The sequence below is a fragment of the Hemibagrus wyckioides genome, linkage group LG16 (genome assembly GCF_019097595.1).
Source record: "Hemibagrus wyckioides isolate EC202008001 linkage group LG16, SWU_Hwy_1.0, whole genome shotgun sequence".
Lineage (NCBI taxonomy): Eukaryota > Metazoa > Chordata > Actinopteri > Siluriformes > Bagridae > Hemibagrus > Hemibagrus wyckioides.
Genome location: NC_080725.1, coordinates 9,151,832 through 9,166,033, shown reverse-complemented (window position 1 = coordinate 9,166,033; position 14,202 = coordinate 9,151,832). Strand labels below are relative to the sequence as shown.

Here is a 14,202-nt window from a genome sequence, read left to right as displayed (position 1 = left end):
TAAAAATTTCATCATGTTTTCAATAATATTGACTTTATACATGTTTATTTTTAAAAATCGGTGAGTACATTTTGAATCTATGATGTAATGCATTTCTGGAGATGGACTATAAAGATATAATGATAGAAGCCTGGCACTCTTAGGGAAGGCTGCAAAGTTTACAAAGCAATGCAAAGTTCACATGGTTCTTCTTGCGTGTCTGGCTACACAGACTGGTCAAATCCTCACCTGATTTCACACCAACTTTTCTGTCCTATCACCACTCAAGACATGTTAATGATTAGCCGTGCATCCTGGAAACACCCCTTCAGCAAATCGAATCTGAACGACTGACACATGAGCTTAAAAAGGGTTAAATCTAGCTACATCTACATCTATGAAAGATCATTAGATTGGTATTATGTAGAACTTTAGTACACAGTGCCTCCATATGAGTGCTATCCAGGTAGATTAAATATCTTAGATATTTAATATCCCTTTAGTGTCTAAGGGGTATATCATACTGAATATCATAAGGGGTATATTTTCTTGGTGTATATGCTTGTGTGACGAAAGCAGGTTAGTATGGGTCCTTTGTACTTCATTTCTCTATTTAATTCTTTAAGTCAAGAGTTCTTTAATTGTTGTTTTGGATAATATATATATATATATATATATATATATATATATATATATATATACTTTTTTATGATTCATAAAAACCATGACATTTATTTCATGTAGGATCCAGACAGTGCATACATAAGCAAATCTTTTCCTCATAATTGACTGTTCAATTTTCTGCTTTTAGCACCTATTATGTTAAAAGTGCAACCTGCCCCCCAACTGGTCCATTCATTGTTTTAATAAAGTGCAGCGCCTGGACAACCTCATATCTGAAACCCCCTGCCAAGCTACACAATGTGCTAATACCACATCCTGCTTTGTCAACAGTGCTTTATGCCACTCAGGTTGATCATGTCAAGGTCCTGTAGTGCTTTATAACAAATCAAATATCCTGAGCTCGGTTACAGACAATAACCCCCAGATCACGGTAGTATGCCCCCTGTTTTTTTTAAAAAAAGTACTGTGTGGTTTTACATGCTGAGTTCATTGTTTTCACTAAGGTCAGATCCATTCACTTGACTCACTGGCAGAATTTTTTACCTGACAATCAAACTGTATATGCATTATATAGATATTAGCTTTCTTTATTGTACATGGGATTGGTGTCATATATGACTGCATATTACATTATGAGGTATTAGTTAATTCAAGTGCTCACGTGGATTCATTTGTATGCTTGAACTGTATTTTTGTATTGTGTGAACATACAAGTAAAAAAAATAAAAATAAAAATAATAAATCATCCTACTGACAATGGGCGTGACAGAAGTCTTCCTACACAATGGAAAATGAGATTATGTCACAGACTGTCAAACTCGTCACTTGACCTTTGTGCCAGTTCTCCTGAGACGTCTGAAGGTGAGGACAGAATCACGGCAGTGCAAACACATCACTGGCACCCAGGGAATTGCAAGAGGTGTTATCCCTGCCAGGTTCCAACAGATCACCAGTCCTTATGAGGCTGTTTATTAGTAATGACTTTATTGGCTACATTAGGATCATACAAGTGTATACACTGAAAATCCACTGAATATATTAAACAAATATTTTAAATAATCTTTTCATATCTGTCGCAATATAACAAGGGCAAACATATTTAAGAAAGTGTCCATGCACAAATAACATTTTTTGAATAAGCAAGCATTTAGTCTGGATAGATATACACTTACTGTCCACTTTATTAGAAACACCTTTATGTTCAGGCATGTGGCTGAAGCACAATTCATAAAACCATGCAGAAAGAGATCAAGAACTTCAGTCAGTGTTGACATTGAAGAAAAATGGGTTCTTTGTGAGTCTGGCTCTCCTGGGAGATGCAACAATCTCTTCATTTTCACAGAAGGCTATGAAAAACAAAAACATTGAGTGAGAGTGGAGATGCCTTGTTGACAAAAGATGTTTGAGAAAAATGGTCAGATTGGTTTGGAGGAATATAGTAACTCAAATAATCACTCTACACCCGTGGTTAGAAGAAAAGCATATCATGCACAAAACAATGAACCTTTGGGTGAGTTTCGGTGAGTCTGTGCCCATGATAGCCTCAGATTCTTGTTCTTGTTTGACAACAGTGGAACCGGATGTGGTCTTCTGCCGTTGTAGCTCATCCACCTCAAGGTTGCATTTTTGAGATGCTTTTCTGCTTACCAAGCTTTTCTTATCATTTTCTACTCATCTCTATCTTCAAGGTGTATCAGCCTCCGCTCACAGTGACAAATTGAATCGTTTTTGCTTTTCATGCCAACTCTAGAGACACGTGTAAAAATCCCAGGAGCTCAGCAGTGAAATACTCAATAATAGTCATCTGGTGCCAACAACTATATCACAGATAACATCACAGAGAAGAGTTTTTCCATCATTCTGATGTTTGATGTTTAACAGAAGATCTAGATCTGTATCTGCATGTCTGTATGTATTTGGCTGCTGTTACATGAATCTGCAGGTGTAGAGGTGTACCTAATAAAGGGGACAGTGAGAGTATCACCCTCAGGTACGTCAACAGTTATTACTCAGTTTCTTCATTGTTTTTCTACAGTGTAAAATACAACTTTGGATCTGAAAAATATATGGGAATATCAATATACAACAACCTGTATACAAGATGCAGCTTGATGCGTTACACAACTTCCTGTGTGCAGAATTTGTCATCCATTTTATTAGTGCAGTCATTCTGTCATAATTAATGTCAAAATGATTTAGGGGTTAGATGCTCATACTCGAAAATACTGTAATTACATCACATTTAAAGTCACGTATACTTTCTCAGTACCTAATGCGACACGGTTTTTTTTCTCATCATCATCTGCAATAGTGGATTAGATTCAATACGGTTAGACGGTTAAAGATGATCTAAACCACTAATTACATAATAGCTCGTTGTAAGAGCACGAAGCACGACGTGCACTATCGTACATGAAGTCAGGCTAATTAGCACAGTAGGAGCAGTTTTAAGGGAGGGATGAAAATGAATGGTGGAAGACAGGATCGTACAGAGTCACAAAGTAAGAGCTATTTGGATATAGAGAGCAGCGCATTTCAGTCATCAGCCTCAATGTTGTTTTGATTGTACAGCACATGCCAGCGTTCAATCTTCTTGTCTTTGTTCTTCAGGCACTCGTACCAATGCTTCAGGCATTCTCCTTTGGCTGTGATACCAAGCTGGCATCCTCCTGTGTTTCATACAACATATATTTCATATATTTCATCTGCTTGCATTGGGGTCATATGGAGAGAAATACATGTTAAATTGAAAAGCAATCGACATCTGAAATATGTGTCGAATTGAAAATCATTCTGATGTTATTTTCATGACGCCTGTCCTCTTACTGAAAAAAAGGTGTGGATGTGCATTCAAAGGATGCGAGTGAATTAAATGCATTTATCTCTCATGCAACTTGCAGTTCACTGTGCAGTTCACTGTGCGGTTCACTTTAAACGCGGCATCACAAAACACTAAGCCTGATGTTGAAGTAACTAAGGAACATTTAACCATTTTAATCCGTTTTAAGCAGTTTGCCTGCATTTCCAATTTTTAATAATGAAAGGCTCGCATACGTTTTAACAATTTATGGCTACATCGGTGAAACAAGTAATGTTATCACTCATGTAACAGTGATAAACATTAGCTTCATCACAGCCTCTTTTTTTCTGTCTATTAAAGATAATGAAAAATTCAGCCCAGAAGTTGAACTTTCCAATGTTATAATTTTGTTATGTTATATTTTGTTATAATTTATCAATGTTATAGTTTTACCTCTAACTCTAACAAAAAGCTTCCAAAAACTTTCCCAAAGAAAACTTTACCATCTCAAGTACATTTTAATCAATTTGTGTGGTGTATCCACCCTGAATAAATTGTTATAGAACCAACCATAATGTGTTAGAACCAGCTAGAACTATCATCAGAGCTGCCATTATATATTTACAATTACAGTTATGGCATTTGGGAGACACTCCTTTATACAACTGAGCAGTTGAGGGATTGCTCAGGGGGACCAGAAGTAGCAGCTGGGCAGTGTTGGGACTTGAACTCATAACCTTTCAAGCAGTAGTCCAATGTCTTAAACACTGAACTAGTCCTTCCCTATATAACTAGTCTCTATATGATGTTGTATAAAATCTAATACCTGTCCAATCAAATTTGGGAAGTGGTGAAAAATTTTGTTGGGTCTGATGATGTGCCACTGAAAATAAAAAGCTGAATATAAAAATGTTCAAATATTTTGTAATGGTAAGGGAACTGGGAAACAGGTAGATAGTTTAATTAGACATTACCAAAAAAAGGGATTTCCTTATTCTGTCTGCAAACCTGCTTAAAATACATAATGATTATATTATATTACATTATTCCAGTATAGCTCTGGCATGTTTTTTTAAACCTGAAATCTGAGAGAGCTTGACAACGTGGCATTTCAAGATGTCCAGAATAAATCTGTTCTGACACAAATTCAGTATTTCATTTTTTTTTTTAAAGCAAATCCACACATTCAGTAAAGAAGGAAAAAATAGAACAAATGATGTAAAAAAAAAAACCCACTGTTTTCCATTTTACCATATTCTCCACAAGTAATGTGAAGGGTGCACGTTGCCAGTCACATTTTTCTAATCTAATGATTGCATTTTTAATGTGACATGAATTTCTTTCCATATTCATCGAGGTCATGGCCTTCATTATCATGACTTTGGCTTGTGGAATATTGCATGTATATTCCAATTCATGACAATGTCCAGCAGTTTGAGTGTACAACATTAAAATAATAAGGAACTGTATACTATACATGTAACTATATTATTATTATTATTATTATTATTATTATTATTATTAATGTCACTATACCTATGAAATCATTGGATTTTCCCATGTCGTAATCCCAGACGGAGATATCCAAAGTCTTCTTTGCTAGTTCACTGTGTTTGATCTCATAGCTGAATTCCTGCAATAAAAAAAAAGAAAAGAAAGAAAGAAACTCTGTCAACCGTGTGTGAAACGTGTCAGTGGCAAAACCCATTTCATGCGACGTGAACAGAATAAAGCACCTTCTTTGTCTTAAACTGACAGAGCTCATAAATGTTCTCTCAAGGTGTCATGTCAGTGGTGCTTATTAATAAAACAGAAGGATATTAGTGAGACAGACGGCGAGAGCAAACCTCATTAAATTCAGGGTTGAGGGTCTTCTTCTTGATCTGTGTTTTATTCTTCGCTTTCTTCCCCATGTCAGGTTTCAGCGAGCTACAAAGCAGCATGAAGACAATAAACATGACAATGTGCAGTTCAATTATGAGTCACACTAGAGCCTAATTAGCTTTAAGAAAAAATAATCTATCAAATAAGCTCTAACGTGCTTAACAATGAATGTCATTTAGCATGACCTCATTTGCATAAAGACTGATGGCGGCAAGGCTTTATCCCTTTGGAAATGCGGATTTTGCCCAGTTGCATTATGTATGTAAATGTATAATTGTTAGGACAGGAGATTGATATTGACGTTTTAAAGGCTGTTTACAGTGTAAAAGCTTTTTTTAATACCTACATCTTAACATAAGGGTCAGAGTAGCCGTTGGCGTCCATGGGAGCCAGATGAGCACAGCGGATAATACCCACAATGAGCTGACTCCGCTGGCTGTTGTAGGTGAGAGACACCAGAATGCGTCCTCTCTCCTCTGCATCATCACCCTCGTTTACCTGCAGACACAATCCAGCAGACCAGACATTGTTTGTTAGGACTGCTGTAAATTCTATTCATCACATATTTACAATAGTAAAGGTATAATAAATGATTTTCGCAGAGATTTATGAAAAATTGAGAATGAAAAATGTATATATTCCCTGCACATCATGTTTCCTCTAAATCCTGTCGATGTTTCCTCCAAAGTCTGTCACATAAACTGATGTTCCGTTCTGATGTTTTATTCTCCTCTAATATTTTATAGTATACGCCAAAAATGACAAAAAAAGAATTCTGAATTAAAATCACTAACCTTCAATGAGTTCAAAAGCATACTCATAGAACAAAATAGAGATAAAATAACAAAATAAAGATTATACTATATTACTCTAGGTTTCCAGGATGTTGCTTTCTTATCACAAGTAATAATAAGTATTTAAAAAAAAAAAAAGTGTGCATTAATTTATGGACAAAACAGATTTTAGGGCAGTGGTGGTTCAAGGTTCAAATCAGAATCCGCACCATGGATAAAGCTGCGCTCTGACCCCAACTTCCAAAAAAAAAAAAACTGGTATATGTGAAGAAAAGAATTCCACTGTGCTGTAATGTAATGTGGGGCAATGATAAAGGCTTCTTCTTCTAAAAGGTTTGCCTTTCTGAATGTGCTGTATACTGTCTATTATTCATCACTTAGCACTGGGTCAGTAATTGGTCCTGATTGATTGAGCAGTTTATATTATATTATATAACCACACTGGTTTTGCTGTATGGATCACTGCGCTTATCTGTGTTCACCAAGTAAAATTCCACTTACTAGTTCAAAATGGTTAGCAAGGTAATATTAGTGACATCATCAGCGAACATTGACAAACAAAACAAAACAAAACCTTTCAGGAACATAATTTTTAAATTAAAATATGAAAGAAGTTGAAAAGAAAGACGTCGATTTTACCCAAAGCGCCTTTAACGGGAACGTAAAAACCCTTGTGAGAGATTTCCACTAGCTGGAACAAATCTAAACAAAACATCTGGCTATATTGAATCTGATGTGTCATTTATTCAATATTCATTTCTTATTTATAGAACTGTTATATAAGCAAAAAAAAGTAATATCATACTCACAATCATGTGGTTTTATTGAATATCAGCTGATAATCAGTATAAAAGCACTCTTGCTTGTGTGATATTGCTTAAATAATTCCCATGCTTTGCTATTGCTATTCTACTTTCCTTTTATATCCTTTATGTATGATTTAGTTACCTCCTCCTCATACAATGCCATACCACGTACTGCACCTCCAGCAGCTGTTCGCTTCACCTACATGTGGGAGGACCAAAAGCACATCCAAGTGAAATCCAAGAGCACATATCACAAGAATATCTGTAATATAATAATATCGGTATCAGTGATGCAGCTTACCGGAATAACTCTCTCCAAACACACATTGAAGTTCTTCTTCTGGCTTGGCTTGAGCTTTTTCAGCACCACGCGGGTTTCTCCGATGAACTCGTTATGTCCAAACTTGTCTTCATCGCTCACAGAGAGTCTGACAACGAACAATGCAGGTGCAGACCCTTAGCAATCTCACAAACGTCATGCCTTTAATTAACTGATGAGATCTCAGAATAATACAAATCGATATTATTCCTTGTATTCGCAAAATTAAATGGAAGCAATGAACTGAACTGAAATGAATACACAATCAGACTGCTCCCTCGAATAAGCTGATTTTTTTTTTTTGTAACCGAAACAGCGTGGCTAATGAGTATACGAATGTCAGTCGATACAGTATTTACAGCTCTCTTTAAAGAATCTGATATCTCTAAACGTCAGCTCTATTCCCGTTTCGAAATTGAGAATGATGTTAACTCTTGCCTTACATGCACAGATTACATTCTGCAGAAGAAAAACCTAAAAGTTGGGCTGTTTTGAGCCTTGGAACACCACTGGCAAGTGAAGTTTTGGGGAAATGATTATCACAGGCAACAAGTGACAACCTCCTGGAGCACCTCAACCTCAAATCTGATCAGTTGTCATCTATTCACTAATGGCTGATAAATATGATTCTTCAAGATCTGATTTATGCATGAAATTCTAAGAAAAAAGGCTTACTAAGATATCAATGGTTCATATCTCATATTCCTACATCATCTGTATTATATTCTTATGTCTTCTCATTTAAATTCTCTGTGCATTCATAGACAATATTACTTTCTAGTCTCACGATCATGTTTAATTGTATTTGCATTAGCGAATAATACACAAGCCGCCCAGCTTAACTCAGTGGTGTAAAGCTGTACATAATGTAGCACTTCCTTAAAGTCTGACCTATTTGGAGGATAATGAGAACAAACCATTTCAAGTCCTTGACATATTTTTGGATTAAACAAGTAATGCTCTCCTTTTTTTTATGATTTGCTTATTATATCTGCTCATGGCCTTTGCTATTTGATTAAGCAACATTAATGATTATATTATACTGCTCTCTTTCTTTGACAAGTAACCTTGACTTTTACATTTGGTATAGAACAAAGCCCTAAATATAACACAATTATCACATTACCTGAGGGTTTTTCTCTGCATGTCCTCATTGGTGATGCCATGGTAGACAAGTGTCTCATTCCAAGCTGGATTTAAGGTGTTGTGCAGAGTTTTTGTGCGTAGCTTGTTAGACTAAAAAGAAGAAGAAGAAGAAGAAGAAGAAGAAGAAGAAGAAGAAGAAGAAGAAAATAAACACTTGTACTGTTTACATTTATACAAACAAGTCAACATAATTGTCAGGATATTTATAATTCTTCTAAATCTTTTTTTTTTTTTTAAATTCAGCTTCATGAATATGTAGTTCAGAATATGCCCTACATAACAGTGCAAGTGTCACGAGATGCACAATGCATAGAAAACTAGAGAACTTTCTGGATGCAACCATTGTAAATAAAAAACACAGGGATGTGCCAAAATAATCATACATTATTTAAACCACATAAAAGCCTTCAGCATTCTGACACCATTTTTACAAAATAAAATCCCTTCTTGGACCATTTTCACAAATAACATGAAAAATAGTTAACTACACACACAAGAATTGAGTCTAAATAAACATATAGGTCTCATTAGTACAATAACTAGAAGTTTCTCAACTTAAAATCCGTCACACCAACAAAGTACACACCAACTTGATTTTTTTTCTGTACAGATTTAGCAACATTTGATACAAATAGGAAAAAAAATCCTTCTATTTATGACTTAAAAGTATTTCCTCGTGGCACTTACTGGTGCAGCACTGACAGATTAGTCTAAATGTTTACCTTGCTAGCACCTGGAAGGAAATGCAGTTTGACATATGGATCAGCAAGGCCATTGGAGTCCATCGGCTTGAGGCCCTTAACCAAAGAGACAATGATAAACAATTTCAGAAACAGTGTGTGTGTGTGTGTTCTAAGTTTGAGAGCACTATTATACTGTAATAAAATAGTCTCTACTTTACATTCCAACAACATGAATGAATCTTTGAAATATTTAAATGAATTTCAGAGTTCCTCAGTATTGGGTTCATCCCCTTATTTGACAGTGTGACTCGAGCTGGCACAGACTCCACAAGTTTGTGTAAAACCTTATGATCCATTTTAGATCAAGCAATTAGAGTGTCATCTGAACACATGCTTGAGTAAAAGAAATTTGGCACGAGGAAAAATTGACCTTTGGTGCAAAGTAGTTAACATGGTCAATAGCACGCCTGCTGACATTTAAATTGGAACCTGGAAAAAGTGCAGAATCTTTACATGCTTTATTTTATATATATGTATATATATATATATATATATATATATATATATATATATATATATATATATATATATATATATATATATATATATATATATATATGTGTGTGTGTGTGTGTGTGTGTGTGTGTCTGTAATGTTCATTGCTCATCAGAAGAAGGGAAAATGCAATCTCAGTGATTTTAACTATGGCAAGATTATTGGTTTGAGAATTTCTGTAACTGCCTGCTCCAATATCAACACCCCAGAGATGTCCCACTTAATAATAAACAAAAAATGTTCTCCTACTCTCTAGAGTTTAGTCATAAAACATTAAAGGACAGAAACACGTGTTGAGAGAGGTCAGTGGAGAATTTCCAGAATGGTCAGAGATGACAAAAAGGCTACAGTAACTCAGTACTGAGCACAAAAACAACTCAGAATGCACAACACGTCGACCCTGGAGGCAGATGGGCTACAACAGCAGAAGACCATGTCAGGTTCCACTTCTTTTAGCCAAGAACAGAAAGATGGGACTACCAAGAGCACAGAGTTATCAAAACTGGACAGATGAAGACTGGAAAACGTAGCATGGTCTACAGATTCTCAATTTCTGCTGAGGCAAACAGATGGTAAGGTCAGAAGTTGGCACCAACAGCATGAACCCATGGTCCCAACCTGTCTTGTGTCAACAGTCCAGGCTGGTCATCGCTTGAATGCCAAAGATTATCTGCATATTGTTGCTAACTACGTGCATCCCTTCATGGCCACAATTTACTCATCCTCTAATGGCTACTTCCAGTATGATAATGCACCAAATCCAGAAAGCAAAAGTCGTCTCAGTCTGGTTTCATAAATACAAAAATGAGTTCATTGTTCTACAGTGGTCTTCCCAGTCGTCAGATCTGAATCCAGTACACCTTTGGCATGCGGTATGACAGGATTCACAGCATGAAAGTACAAAAATCTGCTGGGATCTGCATCAACATGGGCCAGAATTTCAAAGGAATTTTCCCCACATCTTGTAGAATCCATGCCACAAAGAACTAAGGCTGTTTTGAGGCCAAATGGAGGCCGGACCCAGTAAAAGTATAGCGTTCCTAATAATGTGCTCAGTGAGTATATGTGTATATATGTGTATGTGTCTCGTACGGAAATGGACTTTAGAAAAGCTTCTTACTTAATGCAATTTTGGCCTGCTCGCAGATAGAAATATGATACCTTGGCTCTGATGATATTGCAGTGCAAAGTGTTGTTTTCCTCTTCATAGAGCAGACTAAACTCCAACATCCCCAGTGTGGCTGAGAGAGGGCAAAAAATAGCAGCAAGAGGAAATTGAACCTGAAAACAAATTACAAACTACAAACTAAAGCTACCGGCGTGCAACTAAGATGGAGGAGAATGACTATAGAGCTGCATGGTAAAGAGTTTAATCATGAGCAGTGTGTGTTACAGTCTTACTGGCATCATCAGAGTCGTAGTCCTCTACCTCCTCGGTAGTGGCAGGAGTGTGGGTGCTGTTTGCAACTGGAGGCTGCATAGTAGGTGTTATCCTACTCTCCATCTGATGGACTCCTTTCTCAAGGATAGTTGCAGAAAATAGAAAATTCCATTTTACCCATGGCTCTGAATTAAAGGAATCAAAGTTCCTCTCAGAATATGAATGTTACCTCTCAGCTGTTCCTTTTTTTTTTTTTACCTTTCTGCATTATTGAGCTCGAATAAGATGGCTGGAAAGGACTGGTGCTCTTGACAGATTCTTCTTTTTTCCATGTTGTCAGATTAGGCTGTCTCTCTGCACCCGATTGAGTTTGACTGATCTGAGCACTGACAGGCAGCACTTCTTGCTCAGGAAGCTTTGTTTCTACTGAGTTGGAGCAATCAGGAAAGAGATATAAATTTTTACTTATATGCCTTTATATATTTCAGACTCAATATTTAATCTCATGCAATTTACAGATACTGACGCAGAATCTGTGCCTTTATGACAATAAGTTGGGGGAAAACATAATAATAGAATAAATGTACTTTGTTTCTATGCAGAACATACATTCAGACAACCATGTAATCTATTCAAAATTCCTTATTAAATATTAGCCACTACTAACATGAGAAGTTCTTAAACTCGAAGTACCTGAAGAAAACTAAATGAATAAGAGTTTAAGAGGCTAACCTCCATTCTGTGTGTTGACATGTGAATGAGCAGTTGTGCTCTTTTGGGAAGGTGGCTCAGACGGTGCAGATGTGTCATCAGTGCTGAACTGTTTTGGCTTTGAAATGGGTAAAGGTGCAGGCAAGACTTGTTGTGGCAACCCCTTGAAGAACCAGGCACCAGACTGCTTCAACATCTTGAAAAAGAGTCAAATGTATACATATGATTAGCCTGTGAGTCCATAAACTAACTTTTGGGTGTTTACAGGAAACATTTGAGTGTAGTGAGTGAAATGGAGTAATCTCTGGAGAAGAGAGAAAATGTATAATCTTTTATATCACTCAGAGTTAAATTTTATACAAAAATATCTATATGCAGCTGAATTTCTCTGAAAAGGATATGAAATTAATAATACCAGTAACTCAACATTCAAGTAACCCAAGTCCCCTGTGTGGGAGAAATTTTTTTTATACTAATAATTAATGAATAGTGCCACATGTTTGTATTTAATTTTAGCCTCAGATAATATTTTACAGGGTTTAAAATCACATAAATATGTTTAGAATTATATAAATGTGGAGACATCAAGCTGTCAGACCAAGACTGCCCTCACTTGAGTAGATATTGTGTGAGCGAGTCTGTACTTATATGTGAATATAAGACTGCACACAATATGACCCTCAGTGACTAACCACACAGTATTAAGTTCCAAATAAAACATACTTATGAAATGTTACTAAGATTGAGCACATCCCTGCTGAGAGAAGAGTGGAACAGGCTACCGGTGGATCTGACTACCCAGGTGGCCTAGATCAGGGTTGTTAAAGGCCTAACCTTTAATAATACGTCTGGACACATGTGTCATACGCCCGGAGTAGAATAGCCTGGAGTGAAAAGGCCTGTAGTCAAAAGAGACTCACAAATACTGCTGCCAAGACCAGGGTGGAGAATATCAAAAGCAACAGCCTTTCAAACTCACAATGCACCACTCTGGGTAGTGTAAATATGTACCTTATAGCAGCCCCATAATGCACTGCATTGTTTGCTTGATCCATGCATTCCTTTAGTGAGAAAGACAGAAAGCTATCATGCCAGTGCTCTCCTCAAACGTACTTTATCAGTGTCTCTGAAAGGAACAGAATGTATCTTTTTTATATAAAGAATGAGCTCTATAGTCACATACACTGCCCGTTAAATTTATCTTTTTTGTAAATAACCTCATTCATAACTCTAACACAAACAGGTTTAAGCAAAACTTTTTCTTTCTTTTTTTACTGAGAAATGTTAAATTAATTTTAATGGAACAATCTAAATGAAATATAAATAGAAAAGGCCAGAAACGTTATCACTTTAATCGTGAGACGAATCTCAGATTTATATTTTAAAATTAATCCTGACAATCCTGAGACTTTTTACCCTCAGTTTTACCGTCCAAGGATCTGAAAGGGAGCCTTTTAATAAGCTCCACAAAGATTTAGGCTTCCTTAAATAATTCTGCATCACTGACAGTCTGTATCATCACTGGTTTAGATTCTAATAATGAATTAGTATTAAGCTTTATGTGGGTTTACCTGATCGAATGAGACTATTTTGTTAAAATAGTGCAAAAATTATTGTATGGCTCCCTGGATTTCCATTTTAGGACACAGTGAGTAGGGAACCATTTCTATCATAGCTCAAAATCCAATTTGCATAAGATTTTTAAATAAATAAATAAATAAATAAATAAAATAAAACACAGAGGAAAGCGTAAGTTTGACCATTAGTTTGAATTACTGAAGAATCCAGGGTTTTTGTATTATTTGCAAATGAGGTTACACCAGATTAGGGACACACAAAAAAATTGTGTCTGCGTGATCAGCTTGTATTATGGGATGCGGTCTGCATGCTGCTTGGTGACAGCAGTGACTCATCATAAGGCATGAATCATCTCATTATGGTAGAAGACCATCCTAAAGTCAGAGGTGTTGAACCTGTCAAGCTGGAAAAGACAACCATATGCAGCGCTCTCTGTTTTGGTGTGTTAAACAAATAACACACCACGCTAATTGAAGGGTACCTACATAGGGATTAATACGAACCGTACATGAAAAATTTTCTCAAAGAACAGATAATGTGTTGGAAACAGATATGATCTATAGTCTCCTTACAGATGTCAATAGAATGTACACCTTTTTTTTTTTATCTTTCCAGAATTGTTTGCATGGCATGTGGGTGTGTCTGGAGATGTGCATCAGGACTGGATGCGAGTGAGAGATGACTTATGAAGCTCACATGACTAAACGTGTACAATGTCCATATATATTCGTGCTAAATAACTGCGTGGTTGGGGTCACAGTGGTTTAAATTCTAATAGGCAATTAGTTTGTTTGTATTTTGGGAAACATAACCAACAAAATTTGATTGATAAAATCACAGGCAGGTACAAAAAAATAAGATCAGTTCAGCGACATATCTGTGGATGAAGCCGGTGCTAACTTTTGTTTTTGCCCTGTTTATCCTAGTGGGGTGTTGTGGCTT

At 36.3% G+C, this 14,202-nt stretch overlaps 1 protein-coding gene across 4 annotated transcripts in view; it reads right to left on the bottom strand.

The window, feature by feature from the left end:
• Positions 1-1,548: 1,548 nt before the first annotated feature.
• The window catches only part of rph3aa (rabphilin 3A homolog (mouse), a), a 32,664-nt gene continuing 20,010 nt past the window's right edge, over positions 1,549-14,202 (bottom strand). The window contains exons 5-16 of one of the 4 annotated variants that reach the window (XM_058411236.1): positions 11,704-11,878; positions 11,230-11,394; positions 10,992-11,105; positions 10,752-10,831; positions 9,075-9,149; positions 8,333-8,442; positions 7,189-7,315; positions 7,030-7,086; positions 5,634-5,785; positions 5,251-5,332; positions 4,940-5,036; positions 1,549-3,272 (exon numbers count right to left, since the gene is read on the bottom strand). In XM_058411236.1, coding sequence (XP_058267219.1) covers positions 3,139-3,272; positions 4,940-5,036; positions 5,251-5,332; positions 5,634-5,785; positions 7,030-7,086; positions 7,189-7,315; positions 8,333-8,442; positions 9,075-9,149; positions 10,752-10,831; positions 10,992-11,105; positions 11,230-11,394; positions 11,704-11,878 — 1,368 coding nt within the window. In that variant the 3' untranslated portion in view covers positions 1,549-3,138. Of the gene's footprint in view, positions 3,273-4,939; positions 5,037-5,250; positions 5,333-5,633; positions 5,786-7,029; positions 7,087-7,188; positions 7,316-8,332; positions 8,443-9,074; positions 9,150-10,751; positions 10,832-10,991; positions 11,106-11,229; positions 11,398-11,703; positions 11,879-14,202 lie in introns of all 4 variants that reach the window. The other 3 variants (XM_058411235.1, XM_058411234.1, XM_058411238.1) reach the window with 3 other exon arrangements.